General features: G+C 35.4%; 2 protein-coding genes across 26 annotated transcripts in view; one reads left to right on the forward strand and one right to left on the reverse strand.

Moving 5' to 3' along the window:
- ighd (immunoglobulin heavy constant delta) overlaps nt 1–11874 on the forward strand; it is a 112875-nt gene extending 101001 nt beyond the window's left edge. For 12 of the 25 annotated variants that reach the window (XM_051102363.1, XM_051102452.1, XM_051102456.1 and 9 more), the window contains 11 exons: nt 101–409; nt 4993–5289; nt 7542–7817; nt 7933–8241; nt 8374–8667; nt 8988–9275; nt 9382–9690; nt 9821–10114; nt 10641–10928; nt 11034–11342; nt 11531–11874. In XM_051102363.1, coding sequence (XP_050958320.1) covers nt 101–409; nt 4993–5289; nt 7542–7817; nt 7933–8241; nt 8374–8667; nt 8988–9275; nt 9382–9690; nt 9821–10114; nt 10641–10928; nt 11034–11342; nt 11531–11694 — 3137 coding nt within the window. In that variant the 3' untranslated portion in view covers nt 11695–11874. The remainder of the gene's footprint in view (nt 1–100; nt 410–4992; nt 5290–7541; nt 7818–7932; nt 8242–8373; nt 8668–8987; nt 9276–9381; nt 9691–9820; nt 10115–10640; nt 10929–11033; nt 11343–11530) is intronic. The other 13 variants (XM_051102364.1, XM_051102461.1, XM_051102406.1 and 10 more) reach the window with 11 other exon arrangements.
- Nucleotides 11875–15677: 3803 nt separating this feature from the next.
- Nucleotides 15678–17639, reverse strand: LOC127163200 (putative nuclease HARBI1). The gene has a single exon (XM_051106301.1). The coding sequence runs from the start codon at nt 17620–17622 to the stop codon at nt 16594–16596; it is 1029 nt and encodes a 342-aa protein (XP_050962258.1). The 5' UTR covers nt 17623–17639; the 3' UTR covers nt 15678–16593.
- Nucleotides 17640–18364: the final 725 nt, after the last annotated feature.

Below are 18364 nucleotides of genomic sequence, written 5' to 3' on the forward strand. Positions count from 1 at the left end.
GGTTTCTTTTGAACTGATCTGCTTTCATCAGTGCAATTGATGACAATTTATCTTCTAAAACTCACACATCACATGATAAAGTGTATTTTTTGCTCTTCAGGTTATATAAAGAAAGATCCTGTAGTGGTGATCAGGAGGACTTTGATGAAATCAGCACAGGCAGACAGTGCTGAGCTGGAGTGTGTTGTAAATGATCTTCCCTCTGGTGAGGTCTGCATCACCTTCCAGGCCAATAATGTTGATATCTCAGATTTAAGTTGTGTGGATTGGACCCCTTCTGAAAATATTTGGTACTTGACCAAACATTTTACAATACCTATTGAGCACCAGAAGAATGGAAAAACCTTTACCTGTAAAGTTCATAGACTCTTCAAATCCTGGACATCCCAATCTACTGAAAACATTTTTGGTAAGGAATGAATATTTCATCAATACCACATTAACTAGTCTGGGGACAGTAACTGATGTAATGTTTTGAATATTATTAATGATGCATTATGTCATTATGTTTTGCTCCATCATGTAAGTTACATTTAAAAAAAAAAAAAATCTAACATTTACATTAGCTACTTCATGTGTCTCTCTATAGTATCTTGCTGTTGGATTAAGATTATATTGTTGTTTCTTTGTGGAGACTCATGTTTAAATGGAAGTTTTAGCACACTCTTTGGTTTATTTAACGAGTGAATCTGTCTGTGGATGTCAAGAAGTTGTCCTTTATCAACTCTGATGCCAGTCAATGTTTACTCCAGCTGAAAACAGAAAGGCTACAAATATAGCTAGAGTCTAAAATGCTACAGAATAGCCCATGAGAGGCTAAATCATTTCTTTATTCAATGAAATTCAGAAATACTTAAGGAAATACAACGACATATGAGATTTTTCCCTGCTGTATAAACCAAAATAGAAGAAGATATATATATACGACATTTAACGCTGACATTCAAACTCAACTGCAAGAGCATCTTATTTGCTTGCTTAAAAAATGCATGTTGCACTATTTTCTTTTGCTTTTCATGTCCTTTCGTCTCTGCTTTCTCCTGTATGTTGCCAGCCCCACCGCCAGATCTGCGTGCATCTGTGTACATGACAGTACCTTCAAAAATGGAGTTAGAAAATGGAACAGCAACCTTCATGTGTGTAGCCCAGCGGTTTTCGCCTAAAGCTTACGCGTTTAAGTGGTTTCAGGATGGTAGAGATGTAACAAATGCGATAGAGAAATTTGACAAAAGTGAGAAGAATGGCTCAGAAACCGAATATAGCGCCACAAGCATTTTGCAAATCTCTGCCGAAGAATGGCAGCCAAACAGCAAAATGAAGTGCCAGTTCGAGCACAAGGCGGGAAATCAAGAAAAGGAGGTTGAATATACAGGTATGTTTTTTTTTCTTAATAACTTTGAATGTTTTAAAAAATAGAAGTGTTTTTGTTCTCTTTTTTTATTTTATTATGTTTACCTCTCCCAAAATCTGTCTGCTTTTTGTACCCAGATGACTGCAAGTGGTTCTGATATAGATCAGGATATAGTGCCTCCCTCTCCTGAAGACATGCTGAAAAATAGAGTAGGATTGCTGAAGTGCAAAGCTTCAGCAGAAAATGCAGGATTTACGAAAATAACAATAAAAGCAAATAATAACATCATCGCTAACAAATCAGGTGACAAATATTTCCAGGACAGAAAAACTGTGGAACTTGATGCACCTATAGGCTATGAAGAATGGAGCAACGGCACTGAATTTACATGCAGCATTGAACACCGCGAGCTAGCAGAGCCCAAGGAGAAAACGTTCAGCAGAGAAAATGGTACGGGTTTTTCTTTTCGTAAAACATCATGCAGTTCATGCTTTCACAAGGTCTCTTGATTAACATGTTGATATACAGTTTAACAAAATAATAATAATAATAATAATAATAATAATAATAAGAGAATGACTCATGACTCAGTCTGGTCTTAACTGTGATCTTGTATTACTAGGTAAAGAACCCAAAAAACCCACTGTTTTCATAATAGCACCCCCAGAGCACAAACCGGGAGAACCTGTGACCCTGACATGTTATGTGAAGGACTTCTACCCCAAAGAGGTGTTTGTGTCTTGGCTTGTTGATGATGAACCTCTGCCTGCTGAGTACAGTTACAGCACTAGCCAGCCAATTAAGAATGGTCAAAACTTCTCAGCCTACAGTCAGCTAACAGTTGATTATTCTGAGTGGAAGAATGGTGCAGTGTTCAGTTGTGTTGTGTACCACGAAGGCATTGATGACAAAATGCGCGTACTGGCAAGATCAATTGATGATAATGTGGAGAAGGCAGGTGTAATTAATCTAAGTATGAATACCCCTGCATCTTGCAAGGACTAGAGCGTTGTGTATGTGGTGTCTTCCTGTTATGCCTGTTAAGTGTTCATCTTGTTTTATTTTTCTTTTGGTTTTTGAATTGCATGTCCATATTTGTAATTGTGTTGGTCTTTAATGTTTGTGGCTTCTTGCTTTTTTGAGAAATTTTCATGCACGTTACATTAGGAAAAGATTAATAAAAAAAAAACAAAGCATAATTTCTGTGCATTTAATTTATATACCAGTTTCATATTTCTCTTTTACAGCATATGTGAGCATTAAAGATTACAAACATCATAAAATAACGTCACTCATATCATATATATTTACTGAATGACAAGAAATTTACTAAAAATAAAACATAAAACCTATAGTAATCAAAGCATTTTGAAAGCAATTACAAATAAAAACTGCATTTGAAAATATATAAAATTTAAATGCATAACTTGACAAAAAATTAAAGCTATACCATTAGCTGTCACATAAAATGCTTAATAATGAAAGGAAATGTTGTCAGTGTTTGTGTGTGCATATTGTATGTCATTTGTCCTGTTTGATATTATAATCGCCTAAACACATAATGCTCTCCATAACAGTTCAGTTATTAGAGATTGATCATTCACAGCCACATCAGTTCATCTACAGCATGCCAAGACTCATTCATCTGACATTGGGGTGGTCAGGGTCATCTTTCTTCACTTATATTTCTGTTGTGTTTTAATTATGTAGTAAACGTGCTACATGATTATCAAAAAAATGGCAGATAAAAATATTCAAATTTCACAAACAGTATCAAGGTTCACAATATCATAACTGATTTCCATTTACTCTTTATTCTTGCCCTCAGTCCACCTGTCTAATTTTAGATGAGGATGGGCAGGTGAAGTGATTAAATTATAAATCATTAAATTCAATTAATCATAATTATAAGAGAACATGTTTGCGCTGGACAGTGGCGTTGTTGTCCTGTAGGTCATGCAGATGTGTTCTTGTCTGTTCCCGCAGCATGTTTGGTGTGGATAGAGCATCCCATGTATGAAGCCACTGATACAGATGATAGTGGCATTGCAAACACCGCTGTAACCTTTGTTTTCCTGTTCCTCATCACCTTGTTCTACAGCATACTGGCTACTTTTGTTAAGGTATACAATTTTTTGATTTTCTAGTTAATTTTTAGTTTAGGATAAACTTCAGTCTAGATTTTATAAAAGCATTTTAAAGCCAATTGTTTAGATATTTGGGGAGAGAGAAAAACATATAAAGTCAAACCAAAAATTATTCAGACACCAGGTCAAATTTAAAATTACTATTGAAGGACATTGTTCATTTATGTAAATGAAGACAGCAAAATAAAGCAAACTGTGACAGATAATACCCAAAAATAATTCATACAGTGGACTACCAGTAAAACTGATAAAACATTTTGGAACCACAAATTATTCAGACACTTTGGCTTGACCATGTTTTTCTTTGATTGCTAATGCAACTGAACAAAATTAAGCATTGCTTGGTAATTGGTCAACAAAGTATTGATAGTTGTGTAAATATTAACAGTTGTCTGAATTTTTGGTTGAGTGTTATCCATTACATTCCTTTCTATCAAAGTTATCTGACATTATCAAGATGAATTTGTTCTGACACAGTTTAACTCTGAGCACTTGTCATGTTTTATTACCATTTTCTAAACTATAGCGAATAAACTGTGATAATGTGAGAAATGTTGAAGATGTCTGAATAAATTTTGGTTTGACTATTTAACTTTGACATATATTTAACATGTTAAACAAAAGTTGTTTTTCTTGCTCTAATTGGTGTCAAATTATGATTTCAGGTGAAATGAATGATCCTTTCAAGGACACGCAAGACTTCTCTGAAAAACAGCTCTATTCTTTTTTTTTTTTCATCTTGTAAATATGTGACTGTGATGTTTGTTTGTTTTAAATTTACTTCAATAAAAGAAAGAAACCAATTGATTGCTCTTACATTTTTTTTTTTTCTGTCAAGTTTACAACATTTTATCTCAAGGAAAAAATCTGATTTGTATGATAAACTCTACATGTTTATACAAACTACATAAGGACTTACAATTTTAATACAGAGAGGTATTTAAAAGCCCTTTTGAAATATTTCACTAATTTGATAAAGTGATAATTTTCTTAAACCAAATAATCAATTTTCTTCAAATCTTCCAGACTTTGTACTTTGAGAAACTGAAGCACAGCCTTTTCTAGCTGTGAATATTTGTGAGCGTAAATGTTTCATGCTGTGAACTAAAGTATATAAAAAATTAAATTTCATAACAAGTGAGTCATTTTATGTAAATGGCAAGGTGTCTTTCCTGTGCAGATGTCTTCAACCATGTCTCAGAGATGCAGATGGTTTTCAGTTCTGCTTTTGGTGGCTATTTCAGCTTGACTGTTATCTAACGCTTCCACCTGCTATTTGCTATGTTCTCTGAAGCGTGTTTCTGATTTCCTCTTCTGCCCATCTTTGTTTCAGTATCTACAGGATTAAAAAACCACTCATGATGTAAATAACCACCAGGCTGAAACATCAACAGCATTAATTTGCATGTTTACTTTAATGTATTGAATAAGCATTTTCATAAACTTTATACCACACTGCCTAAATTTACTGATTTTTCATATCTATTTTAATAGCAATACGTGTCAATAAGCCTACTCTTGCTCTGCTGAGTAGAAAGGACGGTGACAGGATTGTGTTGGAGTGCCAGTTGAATGAGTATTTCCCAGATAAACTTACTGTACAATGGCTTGAGGGTGATAAATCTGTCAAAGGTCAAATTGATAAAAAGTTTCAGAACACTGATAAAGGCGAGAAAAACTACACTTATATAAGTCAGCTACCTATCAGTGCCCCATATGAAGACAAAAAGTACACTTGTAAAGCCACCTTCAACTCTGAAGAAATCAAGAAAGAATATAAAACGTGCGAGGGTAAGTTGAGCATAATAATAATAATAATAATAATAATAAAATTGGTAACGCTTTAGATTACAACCCGCAAAGAACTATGTAAATAAACTGAATTTACGGTGTATGTTTCTGTAATTATAGTGTACCTATAAAGAACGTACATGTAGGTATAAGGGAACAATATGTTATATTTGGGTAATAAGGGGATAACAAACCAGATATTCAACCTGCAAAGAACTACATAAGTATACTGAATTTACGGTGTACGTTTCTGTAATTATAGTGTACCTATTAGTACGTATGTGTAGGTATAAGAGAACAATATGTTACGTTTTGGTAATTCGGGGGGTAACAACCAGATATACAACCTGCAAAGAACTGCGCAAGTAAACTGAAGTTACAGTGTATGTTTAGTATTTATATTGTACCTACGTGTAAGTATAAGGGAGCAATATGTTACGTTTGGGTAATAAGGGGGTAGAAAACAGATATACAAATAATTTATAATGGATTCATTTAAAAAACTTAACAGGTACCTGTTCTATTAAATCGTAAGTTTGGTGTATCTATACGTAAGCTTTTTAAAATTACTGGGAAATTATACTCTTGTTCCATGTAGTTACAGGGTAAGTGTGACATCTGCGGGCTGTAAATTAAAGTGGCGATTGTTCCCCTCTTGTTCAACGAAGTTACAGGGTAGGTTCAATACATAAACACACAATCTTAAAATATATCTAAAATATTTTTTTATAGTCGCTAATCCCACTTCTACCTCTAAACCTAACGTTAACTATGACTGAACAGTAATAAAAATATAAAAAAAACAGGAAAGTGCAATCACAATCATTTATTTATTGCAAAAATGTCATACAAAAAAGTAATCCAAATAACGATGCGTTTGCAGCCGCAGTCCTCTCTGGCGGAATACAGTAGGTTTGAGGTGCAGTAGGATGAGAGCAGAATTTAAATTGTTAATCGCTGAAAATATTATTCAGATTATTGTCTTGATCCACTCCTCGAAGGCGCCCGCGCGTCATTCCAACACATCTCACCAGAAACACGGCATGTCGTAATCTGTGACGAATGCAGGCGAGAGCCAATGAACGTCCGATTTTCCTGTCGCAAAATGCACTTTAGCACGGGTTTATGGCTGTTGCTGCTGGACTCGCTGCTAGAGATGGAGATGAAGATCGCCGGACAAAGCCTTGAATTTGGTTCTGGTCCTCGCAAATCGTATGGATTCTGAAGATCTGGGTTACAGCACACAAATAAAACTGTTTAATTTGTAATTATGATGCGTGTTCGGTGTATTTTATGGTTCAATTGTTAGTCACAGCATGTTAGAGAAAACGCCTTTGTGTTCCACCACGGCAAACGAAGTTAATACTACATGAATGATTAAACGATTGCAGAAATATTATTTATTTTAAGGGTTTAACGTGTAGTCATGATAACATTATGTAGACGTATTCTTGGAAACGAGCTGGCAACAGAAATCACACAGAACAGAATGAAATGTTATAATTTCATATTAAGTAAACGTTAAATGTTTAGATGATGTAAATATGTCAGTATTGTACTTTAGTGTCTGTAAAAATGTCAATAAATGTACATTTTGTAGAACCACATTTTACGTCGCGTTGTTATATGTATTGAACCCTGTAACTTCGTTGAACAAGAGGGGAACAATCGCCACTTTAATTTACAGCCCGCAGAGGGCACAATTACCCTGTAACTACATGGAACAAGAGTATAATTTCCCAGTAATTTTAAAAAGCTTATGTATAGATACACCAAACTTACGATTTAATAGAACAGGTACCTGTTAAGTTTTTTTTTAATTAATCCATTATAAATTATTTGTATATCTTTGCTACCCCCTTATTACCCAAACGTAACCTATTGTTCCCTCATACTTACACGTAGGTACAATATAAATACGAAACATTCACCGTAAATTCAGTTTACTCACGCAGTTCTTTGCAGGTTGTATATCTGGTTGTTACTCTCTATTACCAAAACGTAACATATTGTTCCCTTATACCTACATGTACGTTCTTTAATAGGTACACTATAATTACAGAAACATACACCGTAAATTCAGTTTACTTACGTAGTTCTTTGCGGGTTGTAATCTAAAGCGTTACCAAAAAATTATGTACAAGTTTCAAAACTGGCTCATAGATGCTTGATAGTATAATTATTGTATTAGCATCATCACATCTGATTTTCAGCTGAATGTGAAGCTAACTTTATTAATTTCACCTGTACAGCACAGTCTTTCTTCAAACCTTCCATCCAAATAAAGAGAGACATTATACAGCAGAGTAAGGTCACAATTTCCTGTGTTGTTGAAGCACCAGACAACACTAAAGTGTCATGGTTGACAGACGATGTAAAAAAACCAGCCACCAAAGAAGTCAAAGACCCATCCAATAACATTGTGAGCAACTTGACTTTATCCAGAAATGAGTGGTTGACTCTTAAGACCGTTATTTGTATCGCTAAACATCCATGTTTCCCAGAAGAGAGGGATGAAATTCCAGCTGGTAAGTGTTTTTTTTTTTTTTTTTTTTTTTAACTGATCTGCTGATTTGCACTTGATGACAATTTAGCTTCTAAAACTCACATATCACATGATAAAGTGTATTTTTTGCTCTTCAGGTTATATAAAGAAAGATCCTGTAGTGGTGATCAGGAGGACTTTGATGAAATCAGCACAGGCAGACAGTGCTGTGCTGGAGTGTGTTGTAAATGATCTTCCCTCTGGTGAGGTCTGCATCACCTTCCAGGCCAATAATGTTGATATCTCAGATTTAAGTTGTGTGGATTGGGCCCCTTCAGAAAGTATTTGGTACTTGACCAAACATTTTACAATACCTAGTGAGCACCAGAAGAATGGAAACGTCTTTACCTGTAAAGTTCATAGACTCTTCAAATCCTGGACATCCCAATCTACTGGAAACATGTTTGGTGAGGAATGAACATTTCATAAATACCACATTAACTAGTCTGGGGACAGTAACTGATGTAATGTATTGCATTTTATTAATGATATATTATGTTTTCTTCACTGAACATCTGATGCGTTTTTTTTTTCCTCAGGTGATGCTACCATAGAGCTCTCTGTTATTTCCAGTGTGGGTCAATCTAGTTCAGACTCACAGAAGCTGCTGTGTTCAGTGACAGGATTCGACCCGAAGATCAAGTGGCTTTCACAATCTAGGGAGAAAACTGGCAGCTCTTCAGACGCTACAGTGATGGAAGATGGACGTGTGAAAGTGTACAGTGAGATACTGGTGCCACAGCAAGAGAGGACTCAAGGGGTCACTTACACCTGTCAGACTACTAGCAAACACAGTGGAAAAACTGTTGAGAAAAGCACCAGTGTTTGCACAGGTAAACATACCAAATGTGACAGGAACCCAGTTGTTGTGCTGTCAGAAGTCAAGTAATAATCTGAACAGTATTCCAGATGCTTTTTTTTCAGACATAAAATCTGATTTGTGGCATGAGACAGTATTTTGGTGTGGTTCTGAAGCAAAGCTGTTTTATTTGTTCTTGGTAAATTTCTACTAACAGTTAATGCTTGACAGCATAAGCATTATCACACATTTTTTATTTATTTATTTTTATTTATTATTATTATTAATATTATTATTTATTTATTTATTTTTTTGCTGAATATAAAGTTGACTTTGTGTATTTCACCTCTACAGTACAGTCTTTGTTCAAACCTTCAGTCCAAATAAAAAGAGCCCATCTCAGAGACATTATACAGCAGAGTAAGGTCACAGTTTCCTGTGTTGTTGAAGCACCAGACAACACTAAAGTGTCATGGTTGACAGACAAAGGAAGCAAAACAGCCACCAAAGAAGACAAAGACCAGCCCAATAACATTGTGAGCAACTTGACTTTATCCAAAGATGAGTGGTTGACTCTTAAGACCATTGTTTGTATCGCTAAACATCCATGTTTCCCAGAAGTGAGGAATGAAATCCCAGCTGGCAAGTGGTTTCTTTTGCACTGATCTGCATTCGTCAATGCACTTGATGACAATTTAGCTTTTAAAACTCATATATCACATGATAAAGTGTATTTTTTGCTCTTCAGGTTATATAAAGAAAGATCCTGTAGTGGTGATCAGGAGGACTTTGATGAAATCAGCACAGGCAGACAGTGCTGTGCTGGAGTGTGTTGTAAATGATCTTCCCTCTGGTGAGGTCTGCATCAACTTCCAGGCCAATAACATTGATATCTCAGATTTAAGTTGTGTGGATTGGGCCCCTTCTGAAAATATTTGGTACTTGACCAAACATTTTACAATACCTAGTGAGCACCAGAAGAATGGAAAAGTCTTTACCTGTAAAGTTCAAAGACTCTTTAAATCCTGGACATCCCAATCTACTGGATACATATTTGGTGAGGAATGAACATTTCATCAATACCACATTAACTAGTCTGGGGACAGTAACTGATGTAATGTATTGAATTTTATTAATTATGTATTATGTTTTCTTCACTAAACATCTGATGCGTTTGTTTTCCTCAGGTGATGCTACCATAGAGCTCTTTGTTGTTCCCAGTGTGGGTCAATCTAGTTCAGACTCACAGAAGCTGCTGTGTTCAGTGACGGGATTCGACCCAAAGATCAAGTGGCTTTCACATTCTAGGGAGAAAACTGGCAGTGCTTCAGCCATTACAGTGATGGAAGATGGACGTGTGAAAGTGTACAGTGAGATACTGGTGCCACGGCAAGACTGGACTCAAGGGGTCACTTACTCCTGTCAGACTACTAGCAGACACAGTGGGAGAACTGCTAAGAAAAGCACCAGTGTTTGCACAGGTAAACATGCCTAACATGACAGGAACGCACGTCCTGATTTTGCTGAGTTAGAGGTGTTCCTGGTTCAACATATTTTGTTGACCCTGGAACAACATTTTAATCCAAAATTGTAATCTTGGCCACATCCCTACACCTAAACCTAACGTTACCCATGAGTAATCCCTAAAATCAGAGGAAATGATAGATGAATGACACTGATGTACAACCACCAAACATTGATTGTAAGCCTAAACTTCACAAAAACTATAAACTGTTTTTTTTCTAATCTGATTGGTTAATCACAATGTTGTTCCAGGGTCAACAAAGATGTTGATCCAGGAACATGTTGTACTTGGTAAAATTAGGTTCTGCTGACAGGAACCCAGTTGTTGTGCTGTCAAAGGTCAATTAATAATCTGAACAGTATTCCAAATTATTTTTTTTTTTTTCAGACATAACATCTGGTTTGTGGCATGACACAGTAGTTTGGTGTGGTTCTGATTTTCAGCTGAATGTAAAGCTAACTTTATTCATTTCCCACTTACAGCACAGTCTTTGTTCAAACCTTCAGTCCAAATAAAAAGAGCCCATCTCAGAGACATTATACAGGAGAGTAAGGTCACAGTTTCCTGTGTTGTTGAAGCACCAGACAACACTGAAGTGTCATGGTTGACAGACAATGTAAACAAAACAGCCACCGAAGAAGTCAAAGACCCATCCAATAACATTGTGAGCACTTTGACTTTATCCAAAGATGAGTGGTTGAATCTTAAGACCGTTGTTTGTATCGCTACACATCCATGTTTCCCAGAAGAGAGGGATGAAATTCCAGCTGGTAAGTGATTTCCTTTGAACTGATCTGCATTTGTCAATGCACTTGATGACAACTTAGCTTCTAAAACTCACATATCACATGATAAAGTGTATTTTTGTTCTTCAGGTTATATAAAGAAAGATCCTGTAGTGGTGATCAGGAGGACTTTGATGAAATCAGCACAGGCAGACAGTGCTGTGCTGGAGTGTGTTGTAAATGATCTTCCCTCTGGTGAGGTCTGCATCACCTTCCAGGCCAATAATATTGATATCTCCGATTTAAGTTGTGCGGATTGGGCCCCTTCTGAAAATATTTGGTACTTGACCACACATTTTACGATACCTAGTGAGCACCAGAAGAATGGAAAAGTCTTTACCTGTAAAGTTCATAGACTCTTCAAATCCTGGACATCCAAATCTACTGGAAACATTTTTGGTGAGGAATGAACATTTCATCAACAACACAATAACTAGTGTGGGGACAGTAACTGATGTAATGTATTGAATTTTATTAATGTATTATGTTTTCTTCACTGAACATCTGTATCTGATCATATATCTGCAACAATTTTATTAAAAAATAGTGAAGCTTTAAATGTTAACTTTTTCTAATGCTTTTTACAGCATTATTTGAGGAGGCTATATTTTTGAATGAGAACAAACATGAAGCCATTGCACAGGATACAGTTGAAGAGACGTGGAATATGGCCTGTGCCTTCCTTGCCCTCTTCCTTATCTCTCTTATCTATGGGTGCACAGTGACTTTGGTCAAAGTGAAGCCTACATAAGCAATATTTTTGTGTGTGTGTTTATGTTTTCTGGATTCTTTTGCTTCTTAGTCCTTCTTTCTTTCTTTCTTACCTTTTTATGTCTTTTAGTTTACTTATTTTTGCAAAAATTATATGGTAAATATCTGCTTTTGGCCTTGTGAACATTTGAATATGAATAAATAAACAATCATGACACTTTTTTAGCAGTTGATTTATTTTGTCTGTATTGTACGAATACACATTATAGATTTCTGTCATTGTTACAAATTATACTAGTTCCACTATATCTCAAATTATGTATTGTGTTTAAAATAGTGCTGTCAAACGATAAATCGTGAATAATCGCGTCCAAAATAAACGTTTTTGTTTACATAATATATGTGTGTGTACTGTGTAAATTTATTATATATATATATATAAATACACACACACACACACATGCATGTATATATTTAAGACAACTAAATATTAAAAAATATTTATATAATATTAATTATAAATTATAAAGTATAAGTACATGGAAATAATTTCAAAATATAAACTGCATGTGTGTGTGTGTACATATGTATATACACAGTATACGCACAAATGTTATGTTAAAATATTATGACCAACTCTATTGTCTTATGCTAATATTACAGCCAGATATTAAAATAATGTCTCTGAATAATTTGACAGTTACAGCTTAAATGTTAATTACACACAATAAAACATTGGAAATGCTTAAAAACATTAAAGTTATTTCTTTTAATTTCACTCTTTGTTCAGACTATTATTGTTTAAGGCATATATTAATTAATATTTCATATTATGGATTTCCATAGTTTCATAGTTAGTGCTTCATAGAAAAGCAAACAAACAGACAAATAAAAATCAGTTTTGTCAGTTTTAGTTTAAAAAAATATATATCCCTAAAACACAGAAACACACAAAGCCTATAATAATAATAATAATAATAATAATAATAATAATAATAATATAGCTGCAAGCAGCGATGACGGGCCCTCGTCGCCAGCGCATCCGCAACTCTGGTGCCATCAGAAGAACGGTGCCCAGCGGGCACATGCATTAACAGTATCCCAGTACCAGTTTGGATTGAAGGGTTACAGCAATGAAAGGGTTAAAATCAAAATGCCTTTAAGTCATTCTGAAACAATGAGACTGAGATGGGATTAGAGTAAAAAAGATTCCTTATCCTATGAGGTCATCTTGTGTTCATCCTTGGTATTACAGTCTTTATCTGCCAATTTAGAAGTGTGATATTTCAAATGTTTTTGCAGTCTCTGAAAACATGATAAACATATTTCCTAAGAATGACTTGTTTTTCATATGTAAAAAGTTGTGAAGAGTTAGGATAATGCACTTTAAATGCACTCTGTCTCTCTCTCTCTCTCTCACACACACACAGCCACTCAACTACCCCCAGTCACACTTACACACACACATACACAGACTTACGCACATCCCCCGACACAGAGTTAGAGTGAGAGAGTTCGAGTGAGATCAGATGTTTAATAGTTTTTTTAATTTTCTATTTTTAGTTGACTATTTTATATTGATGGATCTAAGCATTTATTTCTCAGAATGACTAGTTTTATGTATGTAAAAAGTTTTGAAGTGTTTGGATGCTGCATTTTAAAATTACGGTTATGTTTTTTACTGCTAATCTAAAAAATTACTATAAATCAACCGTTCAAGATATCCCAAATCTGCTCGCAATTTAACATCTTCAGTATGTTGGCATCATGTTGACAAAGTTTGGTGTGAACTACTTATTCCTGCTTGGAGGAGTATGAATTTGTTTATAGCCTGATTTTTCAAAAAATCCACATTCAAATCAAAATAGCAGACTTCCTGTTGGTCGCAGCTGATGGGTGTAAATTAGAAAGTTGTCCAGCTTGATGAGACTAATATACATACCAAGTTTTGTGTCTGTAGCTAAAACTAAACCCCCAACAAAAGGTGACAAAAGGTGGCGCTATAGAGCGCCTCCTCCACGCCCATTTATGAGCCTTTGGCAGTGTCTAACTATCATTAAGTTGGCTTGAGAAAGCCAACTTACTGAAATCTATCATCTAACCATTACTATCTATCTATCTATCTATCTATCTATCTATCTATCTATCTATCTATCTATCTATCTATCTATCATCTAACCATTATCTATCTATCTATCTATCTATCTATCTATCTATCTATCTATCTATCTATCTATCTATCTATCTATCATCTAACCATTATCTATCTATCTATCTATCTATCTATCTATCTATCTATCTATCTATCTATATATCTATCATCTAACCATTACTATCTATCTATCTATCTATCTATCTATCTATCTATCTATCTATCTATCTATCTATCTATCTATCTATCATCTAACCATTATCTATCTATCTATCTATCTATCTATCTATCTATCTATCTATCTATCTATCTATCTATCATCTAACCATTATCTATCTATCTATCTATCTATCTATCTATCTATCTATCTATCTATCTATCTATCATCTAACCATTATCTATCTATCTATCTATCTATCTATCTATCATCTAACCATTATCTATCTATCTATCTATCTATCTATCTATCTATCTATCTATCTATCTATCTATCTATCTATCTATCTATCTATCTATATATCTATCATCTAACCATTACTATCTATCTATCTATCTATCTATCTATCTATCTATCTATCTATCTATCTATCTATCTATCTATCTATCATCTAACCATTATCTATCTATCTATCTATCTATCTATCTATCTATCTATCTATCTATCTATCTATCTATCTATCTATCTATCTATCTATCTATCTATCTATCTATCTATCTATCTATCTATCATCTATCTATCATCTAACCATTATCTATCTATCTATCTATCTATCTATCTATCTATCTATCTATCTATCTATCATCTAACTATCTATCTATCTATCTATCTATCTATCTATCTATCTATCTATCTATCTATCTATCTATCTATCATCTAACCATTACTATCTATCTATCTATCTATCTATCTATCTATCTATCTATCTATCTATCTATCTATCTTTGTCTTGACAAACTTTTTTATCTAGTTACAGTTTTTCTCAGTCGCTTTGGTGCATTTCTCACAACACTATTTACATTTGCACAACAGTTAATGCATTTCTCAAAACAATTAGTACAAACTGCAAAACCTAGTTGATAACCTGCAAAAGCGTGTCACTTGCTCAAAATGGATAGCTCATTCCTCAAAAGCAAGTATTCATGTCAATGAAAGTGTCAGTGTCATCAAGATGAAAAGTCCTGACACCATTGTTTATGAACAAGATAGTCAAATGGCTTTGTCATGTTTTCATTATGACAGTTTACTCTGTAAATTTTTTCCTATGCAAAAAAGTCAGATTTTGGTGACACTTCCTGAAAATGCTCAAGACAGCACTATATACTATTTGCACAGCCATTTGAAAACTACAGTAAAGCTAGACATTACTGTATTTAGTGAGGTATCTGAGTACAAGACACTGAATATGTATGTTTCACATTTTTACTTCATATGCTCTTTGCAATTCTAATTTATTCAAAGCATTGTGCAAACGAATAAATACACCCTTATTTACAACAAACATAAACTCCCTTAGTGTAGAGCTGTGCACAATTGTAAACAATATTGCAGTACATATTGGAACTGAACCTACAACATATAGGTATGTAAATCATTCATGCACATTTGCAGAAATTGTTCAATTTAGAAGACATTTTCAGGAAAAAAAAGATTTAAAATTTTTTATAAAATTTGCTTGACAGATTTTGACAACTAGTTCAACATTTTTGTATGTAATGACTCAAGCAATGAAATGAGGACTATTAGTTTTATATGGAATGACTATTCAGCATTCACAAGTTTAGTTAATTTTGACTGACATGACATAAGCAAATGATAATGTTATAAAACAGCAGAGAGTTGTATGAAAGCAATTGATGCATGTCCAAAAGCATTTGCAATTTGTTGGAAGGAATGAGAAACTGCTACTATGATGTGCACAAATGACTAAATGTTGTGGAGGTTGAAGTAAATGTTGTGCAAATGTAAATAGTGTTGTGAGAAATGCACCAAAGCGACTGAGAAAAACTGTAATACTGATGTGTGTGTTGAGTTTCATGACAATCTAAGCTTATTAAGTGCCCCAAAAACACAGGAAACAAATGTTAAAGTTTGACACGTTGCCATGGCAACAGCATTTAATGTATCCACGATCCCTTTACAGATTGTCATCTGCCGTGTTTTGACATTATTCTGATGAAGTCTGAAGCAAATCGAGTAAAATTAAGAGGCTGATTTAAAAGCATTTTGAAAATGACACACTTCCTGCTGCCAGTTGGTGGTGCTATAACTTTGACTCCTGATAGTCACATCTATGTGATCGGCATCATACAACGAACAATCTCCTGGGCCCAGTTTTTCAAAAGTAATCCAGTGGGATTTTGGATCACGGATTGGATCAAATCTTGGAAATGGGGTTTTCAAAAGTAAAAGAGGGATTCTGAATTAAGATCAGACCACGTAATCCAATCTTACATTTGATTTGGATCAAACCTGCCCTTTGGGTTATTCAAAACTTTGAACTCAGATTGGGATCTATTTGATCCAAAAAAACAGGATTATCCTGATCCCATCAGAAGGGTGGATTGAATGATCACAAACTTAATGGTTACTAATGATATATAAATTCCTTCATATTTGAAGCCTATATGAAGCATGTCACATATAATGATATTGAGATATGGTAAACAACAACAACAAAATAATATCAAAGCTATCAGATGTCAAATAAATGTCACTGTTGCTCATAGCTCTATAATTCCACAGTATATTAATGACAATGACCACAACAGATATACTCATTTAGTCATTTAATAGCAAAAGTAATTTCTCACAATTGCATCTCTGATTGCATGTCCAGTGTGTCCTTCATTATGTAAGAACATTGGTGGCTGTTCTGGTTCTACATCAGGCTCAGGTGCATCAAAATTGTCATCAAGAGGGACATGACGCCTGGTTGCAATGTTATGCAAAACAATGCATGCAAGGATTATGCTGCATGCCACCTTGGGTTGCACTCGCAAGTAGTTAAGACATGCAAACCTTCTCTTCAGGACTCCATTTAAGCGTTCAATGGCACATCTTGTTTTGCAATGTGAAGAGTTGAAGCGAGACTCCTCAGGTGTGTTTGCAACTGGAAAAGGGGTCATTAGCCATGGTAGGAGGGGATACGCACTGTCTCCCAATATTATGCCATTTGGTCGGTGGGATTGTAGTGCTCTGTATAGTGCACTTTCTCTTAGAATACGTGCATCATGAACAGACCCTGGCCATTTCACAACACAGTTTGTTATTATGAGGTCGGCGTTGCCCACAAGTTGGATGTTGATGCTGTGCCTCCCCTTTCGACTGACATACTCCCCTTCCCTTTCATAAGGTGCTTGGATATGCACATGAGTACAGTCAATAGCACCAATAGTGCTAGGCATGTTCCCCATTTGAAAAAACTTGTGCTTAGTCTGAGCTGTCTGGTCATCCTTGGGAAAGTAAACAAATTGATTGATCAGACTGCCCAGTGCTACTGACATAGCCTTCACCACATTACTCACGATTGTTTTTCTTACTCCCATGTTGTCACCAATTACTTGGTAGAAAGTCCCACATGCGTAAAAGCGCAGAGCGATTAAACACTGTTCCTCCACGGATAAAGCATGACTCCTTTGGGTTTGGTGTTGGAGTGATGGCCTGACAAGATCTGCAGTGTACTTGATGTCATCTCTCCCAAAACGAAAACGTGCATACAGTTCTTCTGATGTGTATTGCTTGAGTGGTTTTGCACGCTCAGCATCCACCCTTTGACGGTACCTTCTCCTACGGTAACGATGAACAATACCCGCCATGTGGATGCATCTGTAGGCAAGAGAAATGATTGCAAAGACATGATGTCTTTAAATGGTGTCACCCATTAACAAGCAATGAGCTGATTAGTGTAAGCCTAACTGAGCACAAGCCAAAGCAATCATGCTCAAGGCTTTTAAGATCAGTGTTGCTACACCAAAGAGTTGGAACCATGGACTCAAAAGGGCCTAATTTCACTGTGGCAGAAACCTGTGCACTGCTGGAGGGTGTTCGAGCCAATTTTGCCTCAATAGTAGGAGGTTTCAGTTCTGCAAAGGGTGGAGAAGTGACTAAAAAAGTAAAACACAATATTTGGGAGGACATAACCATTCATGTCAATTCCATGGGGTCTGGCCAAAGGAGGACCATAAAACAAGTTATGTTGCGATGGAAGAACCTTAGGGCCAAGGCAACAAAAGACCTTACTGAAGCCAAGAACCCCCAAACAGGTAACAAGCCATATAAAAGGAGTGATTTCACTGATATGGTACTTGATATCATCGGAGGAGAAAAATCAGAGGCTCTGCATGGCATTGAAGGCATAGAAGCAGATGGAGAGGCCACAATTACAGAGACTAGGACTTCAGAAGAATGCGAGCAAAATTCTCCTGCAGAGGAAATGTTTGTCCTAGACTTTACTACAGTGACTGAGGAGGAAGATAGATCCCCAGTGGATGTAGTGAAGACAATCCAAGATGTTCCTAGAAAACGCAAACGTACCTCAGCTACAAACAAGGATGGTGA

The sequence above is a fragment of the Labeo rohita genome, chromosome 3 (assembly GCF_022985175.1).
Source record: "Labeo rohita strain BAU-BD-2019 chromosome 3, IGBB_LRoh.1.0, whole genome shotgun sequence".
Lineage (NCBI taxonomy): Eukaryota > Metazoa > Chordata > Actinopteri > Cypriniformes > Cyprinidae > Labeo > Labeo rohita.

Excerpts from the sequence above, each read along its gene's own strand:
- LOC127163200 (XM_051106301.1), bottom strand. The coding sequence starts at position 17,622 with ATGGCGGGTATTGTTCATCGTTACCGTAGGAGAAGGTACCGTCAAAGG.